Raw genomic sequence first — 25,052 nt, 5'->3', positions numbered from 1 at the left:
TCAAGTTTTCAGTGCTCGCAATTAACCGCTGCAGCGGTATGGTAGACATTATCCATCGAATACCAATTGATTTCGATGGTCCTTTCCGTAACAGGATTGGAATTCATCAGAGAGATAGTGTGGAAACCCAGTACCCTGAGCTAGCGGTGCCTGTTCTCCACATAGCTTGGATAACAGTGTTGAATGGTGGTTAGATGTTATCATTTAACAATATATTCCACCTACGTGAGAATGAGGTTAGATGGACGCTGTTTTATAAATTCTTAAAATAGGGTCTGCTTAACTCATCCGGTGTACTTCTTTGTACCTATCAAATTTATCTACTGATCTATCTCTTTTTTTATGTAATACTGTTATATTTATATATCTTTGTTTCTAAATGTCATGTTGTGAACGTCTTAAACTTATAATTTGTGATGTCCACAATACGTTAAAAAATAAATAAATTGAAAAAAAAATGTTAGAAGAGTCACGTGAGCTTTGTTAGTAGAAGCACATATTGAATTCGTAGTTAATTCGAACATGAAGTTGGGTATACAGAGGGGTGGAGCCCATACGAGTCACGACCTAGGGCCATGAGGTTCCTACTATGAAGAAGAAGAATGATGCTAACACCAAAGTAACCAATACACTGGCTGGATACAATGGCACCATGCCTATATTCTTGAAAACAATGGCCAGCGTTAAATAATATACAAAAGTCATACTGCGTCTCTCATATACATACGAAACTAAGATGCTCACACAGTGTAATTGTAGTTCCAAGTTAAGTAGTGAGGAGTTGGATTCACGACTACTTCCGATGCTGCTACCGTGACTTTTCGTGTATTACTTGCTATCGTCTTAGGTAGACGAATTACAAAATAGACCGTGTAGGTATATCATATTGTGTAGGTGAATCAGAGGCGCGCTCGCGGTGCCCATCGAGGATGTGAGAAGTGAGAGCCACGTCGACTCCTTGGCATGGTGCTATATCTTTTCGTGTATACTGTCGTCTCAGTTAGTCAGATTGCAAAACAAACTTTATATGATTCCGACGAATCCGGTGTACGCGCGGGATTCTCATCAAGTACCAAGTTACGGAGGTGAGGATTGGGAGTCACGACCACTTCCCGACCTGGTACCATGACTTTTCGTGTATACTATCATCTCAAGTAGACAATCACAGAAGAAAGTATGTCTCTCTGATTATGTATATGGGTTGTTAGGTAACGCACCTGGACTACATGTAAATAATTTTTTTAATGTATTTTATACATCAGTGGCTTGTTGTCGATTTTGATTATAAAACAATAAATGAATAAATAAAAGGACGGTGATGATTAAAAACAATATTTATAATTGCTAATCAGGCTCTGTCAATCTCTCAGATCATACTTGTTTTAGAGACCATAGAGTCGTTTGCCGGTATAAGGTAAAAAGCAAAAATTGTTCTGGCAGAAAACACTAACTCAATTAGTTGTTATTTCCAGGCAACATTTCGAAATTTTTCATTTAGTGCGTTTGCACAAAACTGTTTTTAAGTAAATGTATATTTTATAAAAATTAGTGTGTTTTTCCAGACAGTAGAGTTTGAAATAAGGAACATTTTGGTACAACTAACTCAATATGTCATTTTTTCGAATTAGTGTCTTCTGCCAGAACAGTGACGAGATATTATGTGATATCTATGGTTATTACACTTTTTTTATTTATTATTTTGTGGACACACATGCGCATTAGGCGTATTAAAACATGTTCACTAACACTTTCTTTTGGTTAGTACCTTTAATTGACTTTGTGATTATTTAGCATAATACTATCTCAAGGTCCAGTCTTTCTAATTGAATGCTAAAATGTCTAATAATAAAAAAAATCAATGTTGAGTATATTAAAAAAATAAGGTTTATAATGGAATGTGATGTTACCTTAAAATTAATGTTTCCAATCGGCAATCACCGACAGATTGCCGATGATGGAAACTCACACGCCATTATAAAATCATATTTCAAGTAGGTCGCTAGTGTTAATATTACGGTGGTGAAAGTATTGGCCGACAGTTATTCTGCGCTTTCCAATTGAGTGATTGCAATTTAGACTCACTTCATTGGCAAGGTTCCTTCCATATCCTAAGATGCAATACGACCCTAAAAATGTGGGGCATCCTAACGGGTGAAGACAGCGTGGTAAAGTACAAGTCACCTGTTGGTTTACACTGACAAGGTTATCTCCACTGCAAAATTTTCGAGACAACTGATATGATAAGTGACACACATGGATTGTGTCTTATGATAGATGCAACAGATGGCAACATTGAAGCAGGATGTGTAAAAATAAGTAAGTTTGTAAGCAATGTGAATTGACCTCTGAAGAGTTGGTGCTGTAGGGCCTGCATGGTGGCGGCGCTGTGATGGTCGAAGCCGCCCGCCGCCAACTGCGCCATCAGCTGCTGCTGCTGCTGTTGTTGTTGCTGCTGTTGTTGCTGCTGCTGGCTGGAGGAACTCGACTCGCGGTTCTTGCTACTACTGCCTGAACTATGCCCTGCAATTTACATTCAAAAACAGTCAATCTCAAGTTGTTTCATTCTGTTTACAGTCATAAGAGAATGTCTTTTATCACAAAGAGATGCGCCCTTGGACCTTGCAAATAATAGCAAGGATATCTGAAACCAGAATCGGATAATATACTGAAGATCATCACTTGAACCTGGCCTACGCTTCTGTATCATATTGTGATACACAGTATTACAGACCGACAATCTACCTACACTTAGAGACAGATATACAAAAAATGTCAGTTACCTTTGTTTCCTCTCTCCCTGGTCATATTAGACAATTGTTGCTGTTGAGATTCGGCCCGAGAACTGAGTGAGACAGCCGTTTCCCTGTCAGAGGGAGACGACGATATATGCACTCCGCTACCAGAGTGATTCCGTCCATTCGTCATCCTAAACAGATTCAAAAATAAAATTAATACACATATGTATTATGAATTCGAACAAGTACCGTAATTCATAATAATATATCACATGACATTTCAATTAGGGTATATAAAAAAATTATTTCCTGGAGGCAGACAAGCCACAAAGTGGGTTGTAGAGCCGATGATTTAATTGATTGATTGACTTACCTAATGTCATGTTGTGATCCTCGATGATCGTGACTATCATGTTGCCGAGAGCTATGTCTGTAATTATAAAAACAAATTTTTAAATAATAGCTCTGCAAAATGTGGCATACAATACTTTCACAGATTTCAGACCGCTATCAATAAAACACCAGGAGAAAAGGAATTTTGGAATGTACTGCATTTATAGCTGTATCATTAAGCCCTCCCTGAAATCTTCATGTTGAGATAACAGCAAATAAACACAACATGCAAGTTCAAGAATTCCAGTCTAATACTTTTACTGCCATCTGCTGTCAAGATTAAATTTTTGTCTGGTATGTAGATAAATGTTTGGGGCATCATTTGGACCGTTTTACTAAAAATCAGTGTCATCGCAGAGGACTACACAAAGGAAGATTTCAATAACATTTTCATAACATCTAGTACAATGTATGAATGTTAAATAAATGAACTTTAAGTTGTACATTAGTCGTAAAATGATCCGGCGACACAAACGTATGGCTGTAAAAATACATGATATTATAGAATTTCTCAAGTCTTGATTTTTCATCCACATGTTATTTTAGTTTTTGAACAAATATTCATTAAAATGTTTTCGTTCTCGAGTGAAAGCATAAAGTTTTTAAGTAATGTTTTAGGAATCTTGTGATTAAAATTGCAATCAGCTAAAAGCCCTAATAAAAACATTACACACCTCTTCCTGTAGTCAATTGCATTTCAATGTTATCAATAGTTATATTCTTTAGAGATACAGAATGCTGTTGATTTAGGAATCGATAAAAAGGAAGTTGTGAAGGAAAGGGTTTTTGCATGCTATCTGAATGATATGATGCCGTACACAAACCTAGGCGGCGGCTGGTGGTGGGACTGCGTGGCCTTGAGAGGGGCGGGTCTGGCCGCGTGTCTCGACACCACGAGGGAGTCGGCCTGAGCCGCAGACGCCGAGCTCATGCTGGTGGACGGGGCCCTGGCAGGTTGCTACAATCATCGCCACAACATTTCATATTAACACACTGTCATAAACAATCTATTTATATCAAATATTGTATACTATGGTCAAATTTTAACTTAAAGTTTATCAGTAATAACACTAGCAAGTAAGTGCCGTGCTCCAGTGTCCAACTTTAGTGAATGGACTTCAAAGTTAATTATGTAATTATAAATTCAACAAAATTGTTTTAAATATTCTGTAAATGAGGTCTCATTCTCAAACGATCCAGTATTAGTGAGAATATAATATATTGATATTGGCAACGGCCTCACGATGGCCGAGCAGCTTAAACGTCGGCTTCTAATATCGTGGGTCCCATGTTTGAATCCTGGGTCTGGCAAATACACATATTATTTTTCAATTTGTGTTTGGAGTCAGAGTATGGACCTAATAGGTTCAGCAAGTGGCCAACATCCGTTTTTCGTAAAAACAAAAATCTGTTAATACAAACCTCCACTCTGTGGAGGCCCATATGATCCTATTAGGATCAGACATGGTCAAAAAAAAGAACAAGTCAAGCCAAAATATTAATATACCTAAATAATATAGTGAAAATAATGAGATTTCATACAAATAAGTTACATGTTTGAATCTTTCACGGTCTTAGAATATTATAATGTCACTTGTAAGTATCTAGCAATTCAATCTGTGGTCTTGATAAATGATGAATATGTGTAAAATTGGTAATTTAAAAATAAGTACGTAGATTTCCTAAGCTCTTTCATTTGGTTTATCCAAACTATTGAAATAATTGTAGTAAATAAATAATTCAAACTCTTCTAATAGACAACATCTGTTTTGCACTAATTCAACATCACAAATAGCACAAAGACAACAGATATTTCAGTTGAGGATGACTGGAATAAATTAAAGCCAATAAAACTGTCAAAAAACAAGATTCCTATGAAATATTAACTGGGTAGGTAGGTATACTAAAAATGGTGATGTGTTCTCGATAGTTTATCACAAACAAATACAGTAAAACTTTGATAATTCAAAATTAATATACTTAATTCAAAATTGACTACAATTTTACAATTTTGAATTAAGATTGAAATTTTAAACTTGTTTTCCCATCTCGTGAATTACACTTACTACCGAGGAACTTCACGTTAATTTCAACATAACAACAAAACAACACACAAATCATACGTAGGTATAGTAATTTGTATTTAACATTTGGCAATAATTTTATACATTCTAAAGCTACAAATAAAAAAATGGCTAATTTCTTTTTGACAACCATCCTTGAAAGGAAATAGTTCTGACCTGCATGAATCCCGGACCCGTAGGAACTGTTTCCAAAGGCTGCGTGGGACAAAATTAACAATATCCAACACGTCATAACAATCATAACAACATTAAGTAAAATTATATCTACAAAATTTATATCTTGTTAACATATAACATAATCATTTGTTAAATCGGGTGTCTACTGAATGATAATTGACTGAAAACGAAGGTTCGTAACTTTGCAGGAATATCGTTCAATTCATTCTGTAATTTATATTATGTATATTAAATTAGTTAGGGTCAGTCAATCGCCTGCGAAATCTTCAATAAAAACTTCAACTGCTTTATAAGCAATGAAAAAGAATAAACCTTAACAGCAATTTACATTTCAATGTGAAAAACATCAGAATTTTGCTTCACATACAATATACCATTGGGGAAGGGTGGAGGTAGGCTGTTAATATTCAACATAAATAGTGCACACTAAACTTTGTCGGTCATATGTATTTGTTTTCAGTGAAGTCAGCTACAAATTGCAGATAGTGTTGATTAGTTTTTTAAATTCAATTAAACCCTACGTAAATAAGTCATAATAGATAATAATCAAAAAATATTTGTCTATTCTATAAAATACTTAAGTAAGTAGATATCTAAAATTATGCAATTAAATCATACATAATTTTAGATATTTTGTAGGTAAAAAAATATTCTTTATGAATTGGTTTAGGCAGGGCTTAATAAATTAAAAAAAAAAAAACTAACTAACACCACCTGTAAAATGTATTCTTAATTCAACGCAAAAAAAATAAGTATGGTTGAAAAAGTGTGCACTATTTTTGTCAGATCAACCATATCAAACCTAAACTATTATGGTGCACTATTTATGTCAGATTTTAACAGCCTAACTCCACCCCTCGCCACTGCAATAAACATAACATTATTATAAAAGTTTTATAAATTGTTTGTATGTAGTATTATAGCAAAGTCTCATTCAATGGACAATTTCATTCCTGAAATTCGTAAATTGAAATTCTATAAATCGAAATATGCATCTGATTCATTGTTATGTCGACATGCGCATAATTTCCGTATTAAAAAAAACGGTAAATCAAATTCTTATATCGAATTTGCAGAAAATTTTTTCAATATACTGAAATTCCACATAATGACCGTCCATTAAGGGAGAGTTTTGTGTATTTGTATGGTTAATTGAATTTATTAGAGCCTAGACAGAATTGACGTGTCACTGCAGATGACTACTAATATGTTACTAACATGTTAATAATGCAACACTATGTTGCCAACGTAAAATAAAGTTCTGTCAAAAATAAAATAAGCAAAAATTACCGGAGTCGCTTGTTTAATCGTCACTTGAGGAGTAGGTTCAGAAACAGCGGGAGTCGGAGAAGGTGAAGAAACCTGAATACAATCAGTATAATAAATCAATTTGCATCTACATATACTACACTACGATATAAAGTTTATAGATTTTACAAGAAATGTATTTAAAAGGGAGCATTAATTTTAAATGGCAGATAAAGTTTAACATTATTATTATCATTGGTGGATAGGTTGCGTCGCAAATGCAGCTCTCAAAAATATTATTGACAACAGACAAACCCGGAGAGAAGAGGAAAATTGGAAGAACCAAGTTGAGGTCGCTTGACTGTGTTAATAGAGACACTATCAAACTGGAGAACCACAGCACAGAACTGGCAGATACGTAGAAATATCCTGGTATCCTGGAGGCAGCCACTGATATAACTACCACCTACATTAAAATTTAACTAATGTGGGTTTTAGCTGCCTTCAGAAAACATCTTCACTCCCCTCTATCGGCCTTGGCTTCAAGAATGCTGTCTCACTTTCTACAGGATCCGATCATTTCAGTATAGGTTTCTTGACCCTTTGAACTTTTAAAAAGGGAGCGTCTTAGGTGATATCTTATATCATTGACATGGCTTGCTCAACAGAATCGCCCCACTTTGACATGTGAAACAACAGAGAGATCAGTGTGTAACACATACAATTCACAGTTGCACTTTCTTCTACACGTGTCATCTTCGCAGACAGCTCCGCAGAACCATCTGAATAACAAAGATATCTGTTACGTAGATCAGTGTGGGGTCTGACGAGTTAAATATTATTGTTCTATCAGAGAGCTGGAAAAAAATATTGATTCTGTGTTTCAATCTTCCAGCCCACAATATACTTTATGAAGTATTGGTGCACAAATGAACATTTTCAATTTTAGACATTACCTGCGCCAGTCGTTGCTCAATCTCCTGCTCTTGTTGCAGGGCTTTGACGAAGGCTGTCTTGAGACGGTTAGTGTGCTCTGCTTTCAGTGCCTTCTTCACATTCGACGTCACGCACTGCTCACACACGACGCGGCCTTCTTTTCCTATACACACAAATATAGCACTGTAACAACATATCGGTGGCGAGGGGGCGGTTAAGATTCGATATAAATAGCGCATACTAAACTTTGTCAGTCATACTTTTGTTTTCATTGAATTAAGAATACATATTATTACAGATAGTGTTGGTTAGTATTTTAAAATTCATTAAGCCCTGCCTACCCAAACCCCAATCGATAAAAACTATGTATTCTTCTATCTATAATATATTTTTTGACTATTATCTACTATGGCTTGGATTAGGCAGGGTTTAATTGAAAAAACTAACAAACACTATCCACATATTGAATGAAAACAAATACGTTTGACTGATAAAGTTTTCTCGGATTTTAACAGCCTACATCCACCTTTCACCACTGTAATAAATAATATACATCACAAAATAAACATCAATTCTCTGGCTTTATGTTATAGGTTATACCTAGAAGCATTAAAATAACATAAAGAAGGTTGTACGTTAGTCAATGATCTGGCGTAACATTTAAAAAATACATGATTTTATAAAATTTCTTAAATCTTAATTATTTTTTAATATCTAAATTTAAACTTATTCCGGTTTTATATCATTATTTTTATGGTAAAGTACTCAAGTACACATACTCAAGTAAAATAAAAATATTCTCATCACTGGAATTGATAGAAGGCACACATTTTAAAACGATGGCGCATATTGTATTTAAACAGAAACTGTTTCTTCTTTCGAATAGTTTAAATAATAATTTAATCAATAATAAATTCATCCATCGTATACTTACCAGTGATATTGTGGAACGTGGCGTTGGTAGACTGTCCCTTCCTGGCGGGCGGCTTCTCCCACTTCCAGACAGGAGTGAAGTCGGTCCCACATTGAGCGCAGCTGAAGGGCGCGCCCACACCCGCATTCCTACCATTTTTATCCCTTCACCGCATTAATATTTTGTTTCACACAAACATATTAAATGTCAATTTTATATCTTTTACTTGAAATGAGTCGCTTAGTCGCCAAAACCGCTCTGGGCTATTTTTCAATAAAATTTGTTTTGAATAGTATGTAGGTGTAGGTATCTTTTATTTTGTTAACTGTCAATTCATGGTGGAACTGCATTGTATTGTTGTTTTTATTTAATAAAACGCAATTTTTTATAGTACTTATTCCACTTTTAAATTAAAAGTGGAATAAGTACTATAAAAAATTGCGTTTTATTAAATAAAAACAACAATGTATGTAGGTAGGTGCAAGTTTTAAGTTCGGACTGAACACAAGCGGATGAAGCCGAACCAGCGTCACCTAGTCGGTAATGAGCCGAACACAAGAATTTTGTATTGACACGTCAGATATATCAACATAACCTACAATTTTATTAGTCAAAAATAATTAGTTCAAAAAAGTCAGATCTTGCGTCTCAGTTCGCAATATGTAAAATTGTCTCGTTCCCAAAGTTAGTACAGCTAAGTGAAGGGCTGTTAAAAGATATCACCTTTTGACAGTTCAGACGGTTAACTTTTTTACATAGATAACCGACAAAATACGTAAAGTGATATGTTAGAATAGGCCTGCGGGTTGAAATTAAAACATGGCGAATTGTTTATATACATCATTTTTATTTCGACATGCCGATACGAATAAAATATTTGTGATTGTTCATTGAATTATAAATATCTGCACAAATGTTCTGCTGGAATATGTGAACTTGTCTGAACGTGAATAATATGTAATTATAATTGAAATCCATATTGAGATTGGTAAAATGGTGTATCATGTGGCAATATACTCACTTGTCTTTGATGGTGATGAAGTCGACTACATGCTCCAAGCCTACCAAGTAGACAAAGTCCGTATTGCTCGGGTTGGGGATGAAGTTCATCTCTGGCGGTGGGGGCTTAGGGGGCGGGATCTTCAAAACAAAAGTTACAATATAAAATGTGAGAATGTAAGAAGAAGTTTTAAGAATCTTATCCATCTACAATACGTCAAGAGTTAATCAATGGTCAAACACCTATCGATTTTATATTACAGTTATTCAATTCAACAATTTAATTCCAATATTTAATTTAACATGAAATAAAAACAAAATATAATAAGTTAAAACATTTACCACATACCATAGTTTATACAAATAATAATACTTACATTTTCATTTATTTGAACTCGGTCTCACTCAAATGGAATTTTTTATCGATATGAGAAGCAAATTCATCAAACAGAAACACTACCATAAAAACAATTGATATTTACAGGTTGCTTCCACAATCTGTAGACATGAAAGACCCAAGAAGTGAAATAAAACATTGATTGAATGGTTACATGTAAATTATACGTAAAACATTTCACCGTGACGTGAAAGAGATGACCGTACACTATACGGTCTCCAATTTTATTAGATTCAATATGAACATTAATTCAATTTTCATAGTTGATTTTGGCCAAATTCATGAATTCAAGAATGAAAACCTAACCTAACAAATAATCCAGAATATCGGATATTTTCAAAATTTGTCTGCTGCTGGTTTCCTATAAAGTATAAAGACAAGAACCATGTTTTATTTAGACATGAGTTTTATGTCAGTACTATACGACCCTAAGAGGTTGGACGGTCTTTAATATACAGCCATATATCGCACCCTCGCAACTAAACTGCCACAATCCAAAAAACGTCAAACAGTGAAAATCAGCTTTGAAGTTATTATTTTTCACATTTTTGTACTGTGTTTTTGAAATGTTTAGATATTGAATGAAGTTTTGACTTGAATTTGATGACTTAGGCATAAAGCCTACCAAAGCGGACGAGCGGGCGCAGTCGGCATGAGAAGCATATATACATAACCATAATCACACGCCTCTTGCCGCGCATTACCTCTCACCTATGTAAAAAGCGGCGCTGATCACCTTTCGTTTCGTGTTTCTATGCAAAGCTATAAAATTTAGTAATTTATTTGTCCGCTCTAAATACATTTTCACAATGATGTCATTGTGCTAGCATAGTAAGTTATTATTTGTAATAACAATAAGCGATGTAAGCGCACGGTGTAGAATAAATTAAAATATGTGTATGCAGAAAAAGCGCTCGCCTGTTTGACGACGCTCCTGCCGCCGAGTAAATTAGTGACCCTCGCGCCCCTTTCGCATGGTATTTTCGTTTTATTGTCGTGCTATTACGTCAAAGGACGCCGCGCTCGATTCTGTGTGCGTTGAAATATAAGGCGCGCATGGCGTTATGGTCGTCATACGCTGAGTACACTCTATTGTATTCCTCGTGATTCACCGCCCAAACTGCAAAAATGAGCGCGCACCCCGCACGTCCTATTCTATGGGCGCTATCGCTTAGAGATATGAAATTTTCGATACATATACTATGAACGATAGACAATGAAACGTAGTAATTAACTCAAAACACGTAAATTTGGACTTGTGTTTATTTAGTTGCGAGGGTGCAATATTTCCGATACAAGATTTCACGGTGAATTGTATTACGGCGAACTGCATACGTTCAAGTTTCCGGACACGTGATTGAATATGAGAAAGTAAAATTAGAGGAAGGATATAACTGACCTGCAGGAGTGTCTTTTCGAGCTGTTTTCGCAGAGCCAACTTGGCGGCGGCCTGCCTCTGAGCGGGGCTCTGCCCTTCATCTTCTCTGCGAGATGAATTATTCTGAAAGGAAAAACAACAAACATTAATTTGAATGAAGGGAAGCAACAGATAACAGCATGCATATAACTACATAGTGATACTTGCGAATGGGACGATTGGCCTCCGGACAATTGGACGCCGCACTGTCGTAGACACGTGTAGACGAGGTATTTTAATCAGTTTCTATCTACTACTTAGTAGTTTGAATTCATGTTGCTCTCAACATAATGTATTCTTTATCGCGGATTGAGAATTACCATGCCTAAGGCTTTATATAAAATAAAAAAACTCTTTTTTCGTTGGAACTTAAACATGTGCACGATTAAATCATTGTTTACGTCTGCATATTTACATTCTTACCAACTATTAAATCATAATATAATCATTGAAGTATAAATAATAATATTGAATATTTTTTTTTAAAGTACCTATAAGTACCTAACGTCTATTTATTTTCGAATTCCGTGGCGGCCAGTTGTCCGGTGCCAAATCGTCCTAGACCCTGATACTTTGTTCTCTAATCAATATTATTATTATGTAAGACAAACAGAAACAAAATAATAATACTCTAAATATAAATACTTAATGAATGTATCTCTACATACATATTACAGTTTACTTTGAATTTCACATGCTATACATAGATTTAAAATGAGCTTTTCACAATTAATATAGGTAGTCGTGAAAGTCATATATTTAGATTGATTTCTTTCACAATAGATTTTTCTTAATAAATAACAACAAGTGAGTGATTTGTTTTTAGAATTACAAATCTATTAAGGTTCAAATATATTATGATGCACGTTGCATACTGTCATGTGATGTCACAGTAAGCTGCCGCTACGGGAAAAATATATGTAATGTCATTTTTCTTGGTCTTAAAAATGTTATCAGACTGATGCTCCCATCCCGTAGTACATTTTGAACCTTTGAATGAACATTATCATCAAACAGCAAAATCTGCCAAAATCATCAGAACAACAATGAGGTCACCTCACATTGTACCGCACTGCATCGATACCCGCATGACTCAATGAACTTTTTTATCATTTTCTACATGCCTACACATTTTCGACTAATGTCAAAATCGAGTGTTTTTTGTTTTTATCAATATATTTTCTATAAGAATTTTGTCTATTATCTATTGTCTGCAGGTTGGGTTCTGTTCAAAATATTATCTATGGATGCAATATCGCAAGTAATTTTAACAGACGCACACATAGAAACTATTAAAATTGAAATTAGCATGAATAATAATTCAAAATACTAATACATTAAGGTTGGCACTCTCCACCATTGAGTTTATAGAGATGGTGATCGTTCAAAATATTCTGCAGAACGATGAAACCATAGACTAAATTTGTCACCGTGACAGTACGCAACATGCATCATAATGTATTTCAACCTTTAATGTCATTAATATAAACAGATCAAATAACTTTCAGAAACCATTTTAGTTTTCGAAGATTTGTAAAAATAAAAATATACTAGACCAATACATCTACCAATAAACTAAAAATTTAATTACATATCTACCTGGTAATTTAATGGATAATAATATAGTAATATCTATGGAACTGTGTACAGTATGTATAGAATTACAATATAAGATATAGTTAAAACATCTAACATTCACGGAATACTATCAAAACTTTACAAATCTGTATAATTTTTCTAATGTTTAACTACCCAATATAAATAATTTAGTTTACAATACTTTCAATGACTATTTGAAAGTGTACTCATAAAAGGCAAGACACAATAGCTAACGACGTTGTGGACTAGAACGGGCACGCATTCCGATTGTAATGTTGTCTCACCTGGTCCGCACAATGGGCGGGGGAAATGCTAACGGCCGCCTGTGTCGAAATACCCTCCGATTGCTGCTTGCAATAAACCAACAAAATAATTTTAGAATTTATTCATCGATGCTCGAGCAATAATTTGGACTGTTGGTATATCAAAGTTCAATCTTATAGTCACATTGACGTTTACACATAACATTGCAACCCTAGGTAATATGTCACTACAAAGTACACTCACAGGATTGAATACACTGACCGGGTGGCAAATAATGTTCACATTCTCAATCGAATGGGAAAGAATCTTGAAATTTTGCAAGCATCAATAATAAACTACAGTACCTCGGCCACATTACGAGAAGACAAGATAAACAGTAAGACCCGTTTCACACGGGACACCTATGGCGAGCGGCCGCATTTACACATAACTGTACGGGGGCGTTGATATGGGGACACACGAGTGTCGTGTTCATTTATATGTAAATGCAGAATCTCGCCACGCCGGCGGCTTGCCACGGGTGTCCCGTGTGAAACGAGTCGAAAGGTAGCAGAGGACGCCATATTTTGTGGTAAAAGTTTGCAAACTTCTGGTACAATAAGCTACACTGAAATATTAATTAAGTTAGCATTTACTTTTTTATCAATTCATATGACTCATTCAGTCAATGCTCTAGATTGGTGCTTCCCAAACTTTTTTATAGCGTGGTCCCCAAAATCTGAAAAAAAATAATTCCCGGCTCCCCTTCGCTGAAAAATTTTCCGACAAAAGCAAATCGTCATAAAGTTGCGAGTCATACTGATATCTAACAAAAACTATTAAGTGTGCGCAATTTGTAATATCAGTAGATTCATGGAGCTGAATTGAAAAGAACCTGCTCTGTTTAATCCGATATGTTAATTGACTTTTAATATTGTCTCCCACGCATTCAATTTATCTTTTGATGGTACAGAAGTGTCAACTAATTTTTAGTTAAGATCTACCTTGGAGGAGAAAAATATCTCCGCGATCTACTTTTTCTATAGTATAGATATATTTATAACCAAAATCGTACGATGAAAATTAAATTAAGCGTTGTACCTTCATAGAAATTTTTTATTTACATAACTGTAGTTATTTTATTATGAATACATAAATTTTATTTTGAGCTTCCGGAAGCCACAGAGCTTGAATTACTTATCCTACATTGTAAGGTGTCTACAACTTTTCTATAATTGGGTGTGTAATTACTCAAACCATTCCTAAAACATGATTACAAATGTTCGTCGGTTAACGTTTTTCTGTACTTCGATCTTAAAATTTTAATTTACGAAAACGCTGATTCGCAAATTTTCAGCACATCTTAATAGACTTGAATACTTATCTACTGGTAAATATTTCCAAAATTTATCTTCCGAAGCTCTTGATTTAATGTATATATCATTTTACAGCGTTATTATTTCCTATTCAAGTTTGAACATATCCATATGAAATTGTGAATAAATATTAAATATTTTTAGCGATCGACCTTATTGAGACCCCACCCCTCTGATAGTACATATTATTTTCGGTCAATATAAATATTTTATTAAAAAGTTTGCATAATAGTGTGTTCATATTTGACAAATTTAAATATTATATACTAACATAATTGTAAAAAATATTCATAAATAAATACTTGCAGTTCTACTGAAACATTTCGCAGCCCCACGCAGAAGCCCTGTGGCCCCCCAGGGGCTCGCGACCCATGAGTTTGAGTAGCACTGCTCTAGATCCTAATACAGTTGATAAAATAACATGGGGTTGTGAACAACATTGATTTACAAGCAGGCATTCGCTCCACTACCCCACTGCAAACGCGACATGAACAATGAATGACACAATAAAAAGTTAATAGAATTCAAAGATAAACATTGGCCTTTAGTACATATCTCCCAAATCAATACAGCGAGACTTTTTTTAAAGATGCCTTGTAAGAAGATAAGAAATCAATGCGTGAAATATGACCAGTAGATTAAAAATCACCTGAAACTTCATAAAACATTATGAAATAATACACCATTGCAAGAACACGTATTTACGATTCAACCAGAGGTATTTATAATGGTATCAGATTCTTGTGGCAGTGCAGGTGACTCATTAGTGTTAGTTCGTTACTTTCGAATGACACTAACACTGCTTTGAAGTGATTCCGTCGTTGCCACAATGCCAGAAAAATCTGTCCTTCCTCTACATAACTATTAGGCCGGAAATTATATATACCGCCCGTATTGGTATAATAAAAATAAGTAGACATATCAATCGCCAATCAGCGTAGATGCAATTTTTTGTGTAAAAATTAACGAGACTAAGAATAAGTCATCTGTTATTATGAATAATAAAAAAAAATGATAGCACTTATAAGTAGATTATGAATAATGTAAAAAATATGAATATATCTTGCCTTTACCTTGTTGACATGACTAGGCGGTACCGTCGTGGGGGTGATGGTTACCGAAGGAGTGATGGAGACAGTCGGAGAAGGAAGGTCACCACTTCGACTGCCCATTCCCGAACCCTGAGAATTCTGTGACATTAAAACATACGACTCAGATCGTGTTCACAGTGAACTGAGTTGGGGACAGAAAGTGTGTCATAGCTACCATTTAGGCCAGTGCATCCCTTGTGCGTCACGGCACGTAATAAATTTATTTTAGAATTAAAGAATAAACATGCTTTTAAATCAGCAGATTTTCTTTATTGCGACATCATTAAAAATAATTATTATAAGCAATCAATTCTTTCAACGAGATACTTGCGGTAATGCGCTCGTTTTTAACCGGTTCTATGCCTTCGTGTTTTCTCGGTCTACGAGCCGCACATACAAATTTCGCGAGCTATCTCGTCCGACTTTAAACTCAAATTACTAGCCATTGTCGATTGATTTGCATGATTTAAAAAATTAAGCACACATGACATCTGTTTGGATAATAATGAAATACTGTATAATAATAGTAGTAAGAGCTTTGCTCTACATTTAACATGTGTCATTAAAATTAAAAATGTGCAGCCTGTCAGATACTGCCATGGTAATATCATGAGGCATAAAAAAGGTTAAGCTCAATGTAGTTATGCCAAATGCAACGAATCACACAACGTTGGGTATTTACAATTTGATTGTATTGTAGGTACGCAACACTATCTTGCGGCACACTTCTTAACCGTTTGTGGCTCACCAATTTAGGAAGCTCCGGTATAGGGATCGCATGCGACCAACAAAGCAAGACTCTAAGATTAAAATTTTTATCTTTTCTTAAGTAATATGTATATCATCAATCAATACTTTCTGAAAAGAACACGAATCTATATTTTTGCATGTTTAAATCTTTCCTAATTAATTTTAAGATCTCATTAGGAACAGTTGCCATACATAATTGTGTTTTTTTAATATTACATTGTTAGATCCGTTAATTAATGTACTTATAACGCAGCCAAATCAAAATGGCAGACAATGTTGCTGTCTTAGTATTTAAATATCCCCAAATGAAGATCGGAGTCCAACGAAAGATTCTTTAAAAGAACGAAAATGAAAAGCAACTTACCTGATGCTTGTGAGTATATCCTCCAGGAGTGAGGGTCGCGCCTCCGGGAAGACTGGCCGAGCGAGAGTTGCCGACGGAAGGAAGGCCTCCCAGTACTCGCTGAAGACCAGATCTCTCTCTGTCTCTGTCCCTCTCCCGTTCCCTTTCATTCATCGAATTGTTGTTTTGCTGAAAAATTGAAAAGGGAATAGAAGACGTTCTAAAAAAGTTCTAATGAATCAGTGTCTATCTGTTTAATCATACTTGGAAGATAATGTTTCTGTAGAGACAACAAACAGAGGGGTTGAGGGGCAATACCTTGGAGTGATGATTAGGTGGAGTGGGCGGTGGTCTGTGGCAGTGCGCGGGGGGAGGATTGGGCGCCGAGGTCGGAGTCACCGTCACACTCACAGGGAGGCCTTTTCCGCCCAATCCCGGAGCATCCTGAAAAGCAAAAATGTATTATATATAATACACAATATGTAATAGTTTTGATGTATGAAATAATAATACAAACTACATCATGATAACAAATGATTTCTTCCGAAATGAATATGAAGATCACACATTATCAACTGCATTGATAACCAAGGACAATCAAATAATTGTACAAACCTTAGTGGCCCCAGGCTGGTGAGTGACGGGCGGCTGAGTGACCTGCTGCTGGGACTGTCGGAGTTTCTTCAAGAGCACCAGCTTCGTTTCCTCCGCCCGGAGTTCTTCTCGGAACTTCCTCAAGCGCCTTTCCCTCTCCCATATCTCCGCAGAAGATAATTCCTATCGATGTAATAATTCACTTCGTAATTAAACTAGGTTTACAAACATTGTACTCTATTCTCCAACATGTTTGAATCTGCTTTAACTATTGTCGAACAAGAACTTCTTGTCCACATGTTAAAACTGTGAACTAACAATTCCCTCCAGTTCAGCTAATTGCACTACCGTTTTCAAATGAGGAATACCTCCAAATTTATCATTTCTTTTAGACTCCTGTGGTGTACGGATCTATCAATTTACGTAATTTGAAGCTATTTACATTTATTTATATTTTACATTTTTAAGTAATTAGCCACGTGTGCTCTGAATTTCATTTCAAAATATTAAGAAATAACCTCCACATAATTTTTTTTCGCTCAAAAAAGTGCCCATTTGCTTTTGTATGACGATATTGTCTCATTCAAATGCAAAAACATGTCAATTTCAGATTGATTTTCCAACGATTCGAATATTTCAATTTCGCTTTTCTCGTAAAAAAATTGCACATACAATATCTGTGCACAAACCCAGTGTTTACCAACCAGTTTGTCGTGAGGATAGTTCAAGCATGTCACGAAATTTTTTCAAAAACTATAATACATAAGTGCAAATGTATTATTTGTTAACTTTTTAGTCTAACAATATTGGGAAGTCGCTGCCTCGAATAGGTTTAAAAACACTGCACTCACACATCGGGTTAGAATAACCGGATCTACTAGGATTAGACTAACAATCAATTTAATTTAGAGGAAAAATCAGCTTCCGTATCATACCTTCATTGGCATCAGGACAGGTTCATTCTCGGTCTCATTGTCCGAAGAAAACTCATCCGTCTCCATCTTGTCGAGAGGCTGCTGCTGAATCGAGGATACGTCATTCTTCTTGGCAGAACCATCTCGGTTGTACGCAAAGTCACCTGCATCAAACAAAATAAATAAGCCGAGAAATACAAACATGTTCAATGTTCATTTAATCAGTTATCTACTCGTACATATAATCAAATTAAAGTTACAGACGCGTTGAATTACAAACACAAGGTAAACTTTGCCTTCAGGATTCAACAATTCAAAGCAATCAATGTTCATAGGAACCAATGCATCGTTTGGGGCCAGGTTTACACATGTATCATATGTGTACGGACAAAAACTTCAAGGAAGTGATGGTATGGTTAGAAACACTAATTTTAAGACAGATGTAGATAATCATGTGTCTTTGTAAATCATATTTCTCTATTGAATGGTAAAAAAAGATATTGAGATTGTAATATTATTATATATAATGATTGTGGAACGTGAATGACAAAATTTAATATAGATCAAAAATGTTATCAATTAAAAACTTTATTACAAAATTTTATTTAACAAATCAACGCCCATCCCATGTTAACAAATAAATAAATCAAAATAGAGCAATAACCACTAATTTATCATGTACTGAAGAAATAAGATATTCGAAATTTCATAACAAAAAGGTTTAAAATCTTTTTCATTATTCTATGGCATAAAAGTACTATGTTATATCTTCATTATTATATGACGAGGGAAGGCATCATAATGACACAAACAATGTTCAGACATAAACACAAAATCTACTACAAATTCTGATTTATTACACCAGCACCACCCGTCAATGCACATAATAGGTTTTGATGGATGCCCGCACATATCGTCGGTGTTTTGTAAAAAGGGCGAATTAACCAAAATGCTACTTTACAGGAGGATTTTTAACTTTTGACATTTATTTGTTTTTTACCTGTAGATGATTATAAATATCTAACAAGTTTATAATAAAGCTTAGAAAGAATACTGTCATTATAATAGATATTATTATATAATATTTTAAAAGGCCTAATATGTCACATTTGCTTTTTATTTCGTAATTTTAATTAATTTAATTTTAGTCGATTATCCTTTTTAAGTACTTTCCTGTGGAGATAAAAATTCGCCGTTTTTACACAACAAAGCTAGTGGGGTACATATTGTATTTTCATTAAAATCTCGATTTCGCCGAAATGGTTGATTCGCCCTTTTTACAAAACACCGACGATATCTGTTATAACAATATGTCAGTAAAATTGTTACATACCGAAGTATTACTGAAATACAATATTTAAAATACATTCAACAATTTATTTACCCCTGCACCTTCTATTGGTTCAAGTATAAATATAACAGAATAATCAGTCAATAAAATTAAATTAGTTTTAAGAACGCAACATTTTATTTATTTATCTGTATACATATTCAAGTAAAAATTACAAATTACAAGATTAAGACGTAGATAGAATATATTCAATATTGTCTATGTGTATCGTAGTTTCGTTCTTGGGCACACGTTTTAATAAAACCAAAGGTACTTGTTAAATAGGCAAAAATGACTTGCTGGGAACGCTGTAATAAAATATTATGAGTCATGCAAATTTGATCAATTTGAGATACAGTTTGCACCAGTGGCGAAGGGTGGAGGTAGGCTGTTACACTAAACCACTTGGTCAGTCATACGTAGTTGTTTTCATTGAAATAAGACTACAATTAATGTAGATAGTGTTGTTAGTTTTTAAAATTCAATTACACCCTGCGTAAACCAACCATACATAATAGTCAAAGAATATACGTCTATCAAAAAAATATCTAAAATTATGCCATTAAATCATACATCATTTTAGATATTTTATGTAGGAAAGAATATTTTTTATTTTTTATGGTTTGGTTAGGCAGGGCTTAATAAATTTTCTAACACTATCTGTAATATGTATTCTTAATTCAACGAAAACAAATAGTGTGCAGTATTTTTGACGGATCGCTCATAGCATACCTAAACTAATATAGTTTAGTTTAGGCAGGGTTTGCAATTTGTATTATTGGTTCAATGAAAACAAATAAGTATGACTGACAAAGTTTAGTGTGCACTACTGTCACTGGTTTCTACTCCAAGTCGTAGCTTGTAAATAATACACCTACTTATGGAATGGGTTGAATTATATTGTATTTGTATGTTTTTAGGTTTCAAATGAGATATTTCAGTGACGGATTGCAGATATTTTTATTGCATATTATCACACCTTAGTGTGAATGATTGAATCAATAGATAATGTGTATTTTACAGCAGTTAAAATGCGTTGGGTTACTTGACAAGTACCGAATCGAGTAATTTTACAACTTCACAAACTCAAATGACTCTACGATGAAGATTGAGTTTGAAGAAACAAATAATGTAACTGCTTGTAGCCTGCCCACTAATATAATAAATTTTCAAAATCTAGGCTCAATATCAGTGCTCCGCTACCGGTGCGCCGCGAACGATGCTATGTGTGCCGCGGTGCATTGCATCCAAAACAAAACGCAATAATTTTGTATATTATACAATACTTACTGAACAGCCAAAGTTGGGTACATATCTGATAATATATTTGAGCACCTGAATGAATTTAATAAAAAAATGCAAGATCGGAAAGAAAATATACTGACATGCTCCTATAAATTAGAAGGATTCAAAAATAAACTCGAACTTCGGCAGGAGTTAAGACAAGGATCTCTACAAATGTAACAAAGGACCTACCAGACTACGATTGAAAACAAGCAATTAATTTTGGATCTGGCTCAAAAACATTTAACTTTGCTGCAAAAGAAATTTCATCATTGCTTTCATACAATCAATACGATTTGATTCGAAATCCTTTTGCAACCAATGCCGGAAATTGTATAGAAGCACTTTCTCCACAAATTCGAAAGGAATTTGTTGAATTGAGGAACGACGGGACGCTAAAACTGAAATTCGCTGATATTCCATTGGATGTTTTCAGGATTTCAGTAAATAAAGAATATCATCCGATTTCCGACAAGGCCATCGCAGTTCTGCTCCCATTTTCTACGACATATATATGTATGTGAGCAAAATTTTCAATCCAAGTTAAAATTAAAAATGATAAGCAGTCGTGCTTGAAGTGTCTTGACCAAGAACTTGGTGTCGCTTTTTAAATATCAAGCCAAATACAAAACTTGTTCTGTCTCAGATATAACAGTAATTAGTTATTATTGTATAATAACTACGTTATATTGATTAAATAAGTAAATACATAATATTATATTGGGAAATATGTACATTTTGTTCTTCCTCGTATGTTGTGTATATTTAATTATTCATCAAATAAAAAAAAACATAAATTAATGTAATTTTGATGTATATTTTTTTTTACTTGTGGTGTGCTGTGTAATTCTGGGAAGACCATTGGTGTGCCGTGGATGAGAAAAGGTTGCGGAGCACTGCTCTATATCACTAATACGTGTTCTTGAATCAATGCTTCCACCTTTACAAAATAAAATTATGTTTTCCTAAACTAGGCATTACATCATAGACAATGTAGGCAACCGGAATAGCAAAATAGTGGGTCATTATAAGTGGCATATGAATGAATATTGGTACTGGAAGAAACAGTAGTATGTAAGTGACATTTCTACGTAAATAAATAATTTTCTAAATAATGATTACAGCCAATATGTGAATAAAAATAATATAAAAGAAACAATTATAATATGATTTTGGAATCAATTAATTGTTATGTGTAACTAAAAAGCAAACTAATATGTAATAAATAAATAAATACAATTTAAAATAAATGATTCATAATTATCAGTAATTATGTATTATATTATTACTATCGACTGAAGATGCTAAATGAGAAGTGTTTTTCACCAAAATTATGATTCTCGGAGAGCTAAAATATTAGTCCTTCAGTGGAATTTAATAGTCTCTCATAAGACATAAGTAGGGCCAGATTAAAGCTTTGTAGACCGTTGGGCCACTGATGCTGTGTGGCACCGAATAATTTGGTTTGAAAATCTTAATGTGTTCGAGAATGTTCCTGGCAATGTTTTTTTTGCTGAGACAGTATTTAGGGGTTTAAAAAAAAAGAATCGCGTTGTGTAACCTTGGTTTTGGGAATTGCAGACATGTCGATAAATAGAAATGCACACAAGTGTCTGGAATTCATTAATCAATGATTGCCACGCATTGAATTGAATGAAACGGGACTGCAGAAACTACATGCAAATTGCGGAAAAATGTGAATTCCGAACACGAAAAATCGGGATTACACTGTATCTATCAGAGAACTACTTGTAATTCTTTTTTGACAAAATTGTTTAAGTTCTATTCATTCACATTATATTCACTCAAACAACGAAAGTTTATTTTTAAAGCAAGAGTATATCGAAGTCAGATAAACGAATAATATAAAAAAGAAAAACAAATGACGAACAATGAACTGTCAACATTTTTTTTAACCAGGTGTAGGTACTATCAATATTTTTGTCTCAATTGCCAATGTCTCATGAGTTATAACTCTCACCGTGGAAGTAGTTTGACACCAACTGAAGCCATTCACAATCATAACAATGGTGAAAAACTGAAGAGAACGAAATACGTGATGTTTGTTTTAGAGCGAGATGATGAATAAAATTAATTTCAATGTCGAGGCACGCTACCTGTCCAAATGAGATTAAATTTATTATTCCCATCAGGCGACGGTTCATAACTTCTCTTCGGGAAACCTTAACAGAAAAAACAGTAACACAAAATCAATAACCACATTCGCCCATCTCTCTCTTTCTATCGTTACAGCAATAATTTCATTTTAAAACAATCTCTCCATTTTTTTTTACATACAAATCAATTGTTATAGATGTACAGCTGACTCTCGATTTACCAAGCTAAATGAGAAAATCTATTTCCCGGATATTCCTAATATCAATGTAAATATTGTAAGCTAAAATGTATACAGATTACAAACACAGTGAAATGTCATTCATAAAAATATAATAATAATAGTGGATCACTCAACACTTATCAGCAGGGCTACCACACACACATATTGTCATCATCATTAATCTTTTCTGTGCCTCATATTAATATGACAGTATCTGACAGGCTGCAGATTTTTAAGACACACGTTGAATGAAGAGCGAAGCTCTTACTACAATCGCTTTAATACCGATAGTTTTTGGCTTAGTATTTCATAATTATTCAAAGAGATGTCAATGTGTGTTTAATTTTTTAGGTTATGCAAATCAATTGAGAGTGGCTAGTAATTTGAGTTTAAGATCGGACGAGATAACCCGTGAAATCTGCATGAGCGGCCTGTCGATCACGGCCTCATAGAGCGAGAAAACTCGCTGAAGGCATAGAACCTACAATCTGTTGTGGATCTTGGCTGCCACTGAAGAAGTTTCGCAACAAAAAAATATGATGAGCGGTTGTTAGCCATTCTCTCAACCAATTGAGTCCATGCTCTGAATCCAAAGACACATTGAACTTGGGTCTTTCAAACCCATGACCCAAAGCTACAGAAGCAGACATTTTGCCACTCATCCACAAACCTTGAAAATGTCATTCAGGTGTACAAAATTCGCCCATAATTTGTCAAACTCTATGATTGATTTTCCACTCGTCCCGGTAAATTGAGAACCAGCTGTAATTTAATTTTGAACGAAACTCATTGAGCTGTTAACTGAGAGCACATTTTTGCGGTATGTTCACGAAACATGACACTAGTGCTGTTTTTATTGGGTTGAAAAAATATAAACAAAAAATTTTATTTTATTTTTGTAAAGTGTTACTATATTTTTTTATGGAGAGATGTAGATCGTTTATATGACGACTGGAGAGGTAAATGTCAAAGCTAAATATATCACGTTTAATACCTGGTTTAGGCACCGGAGGCTTGGCGGGCAATAGGACAATATCGGGAGACTCTGCGTAGCTTCTTTGATCGGTACGAGGCCTCAGGACTCGTCTTCCACCCTGGAACAGATCATAATAAAACGTGATCAGCGCCACACTTTTGAAAAATAATAATCATTAGTTTCTATACATAAATAATCAAGTTTCTTCCACAATTTTTGATTTAAACTGAATAAGATAGATCAAATCACTACATGTTTCTCGGCATTATTATATACAACTAACCCCTCCGTTCATCGCGACCCTGGCGAGTGCAAAATCGTCTGTACTTATTTTGATGTGTGCCACCAAGTGCAAGGAATTTTCACGAGTATTTGACAGTAAAGTTATCAACAAATTTTACATAATAAGTGCAGATAGGACAAGCAGGGTAAACTATGCTTTTTTGCAATGAGGAATAGAAAGAATGTTATTTTTTTTAAGTAATATTATTTTAGATTGTTTTCATTGGTCAAATTCCCCACTGATCGCGACTGTGTCCAAAACATATTCCCCGCAATCGAGCTGTATATAATAACACATTGATCACTGTAAGCGTGTATTCTTATTCTTTTCGTTTATTATAATCGTTTAACTCGTTCCAAACAGCCAGTCTTCGCAACTTTTTTCCAACCATGTCCGATCCTAATAGGATCATATTCAGGAGGGGCCCGGCGTGGCGAATCGACCAGATAATACCACACACATCACAAATTAGCTTTAATAGTAAAAATAGGCGCTGTTTTCCTTTGATAGTGTCATTATTTAAAAATGTGTGATTGTACAATATAATTTTTAATTGTGTATCGATACTCGACACCTCTATAATTCAAATGGATGTATTAAAATATACAAAAAGTCACTAAATATACACATTA

At 34.5% G+C, this 25,052-nt stretch overlaps 1 protein-coding gene across 6 annotated transcripts in view; it reads right to left on the bottom strand.

Annotated features, from left to right (window-relative positions):
• Nucleotides 1–25,052, bottom strand: part of LOC147075221 (uncharacterized) — a 38,330-nt gene that overhangs the window by 8,439 nt on the left and 4,839 nt on the right. Inside the window, exons 5-20 of one of the 6 annotated variants that reach the window (XM_085942811.1) lie at nt 24,156–24,255; nt 22,941–23,006; nt 18,231–18,373; nt 17,317–17,478; nt 17,020–17,145; nt 16,723–16,890; nt 15,591–15,707; nt 11,282–11,383; nt 9,508–9,626; nt 8,508–8,635; nt 7,594–7,736; nt 6,680–6,751; nt 3,953–4,086; nt 3,109–3,165; nt 2,781–2,926; nt 2,344–2,520 (exon numbers count right to left, since the gene is read on the bottom strand). In XM_085942811.1, coding sequence (XP_085798937.1) covers nt 2,344–2,520; nt 2,781–2,926; nt 3,109–3,165; nt 3,953–4,086; nt 6,680–6,751; nt 7,594–7,736; nt 8,508–8,635; nt 9,508–9,626; nt 11,282–11,383; nt 15,591–15,707; nt 16,723–16,890; nt 17,020–17,145; nt 17,317–17,478; nt 18,231–18,373; nt 22,941–23,006; nt 24,156–24,255 — 1,960 coding nt within the window. Of the gene's footprint in view, nt 1–2,343; nt 2,521–2,780; nt 2,927–3,108; nt 3,166–3,952; nt 4,087–6,679; nt 6,752–7,593; nt 7,737–8,507; nt 8,651–9,507; nt 9,627–11,281; nt 11,384–15,584; nt 15,708–16,722; nt 16,891–17,019; nt 17,146–17,316; nt 17,479–18,230; nt 18,374–22,940; nt 23,007–24,155; nt 24,256–25,052 lie in introns of all 6 variants that reach the window. The other 5 variants (XM_085942808.1, XM_085942809.1, XM_085942810.1 and 2 more) reach the window with 5 other exon arrangements.

This window comes from Rhyacophila brunnea, unplaced genomic scaffold, assembly GCF_057557595.1.
Source record: "Rhyacophila brunnea isolate RB1 unplaced genomic scaffold, BYU_Rbru_1.0 scaffold_15, whole genome shotgun sequence".
NCBI lineage: Eukaryota > Metazoa > Arthropoda > Insecta > Trichoptera > Rhyacophilidae > Rhyacophila > Rhyacophila brunnea.
This window is presented reverse-complemented; position numbering and strand designations above follow the sequence as displayed.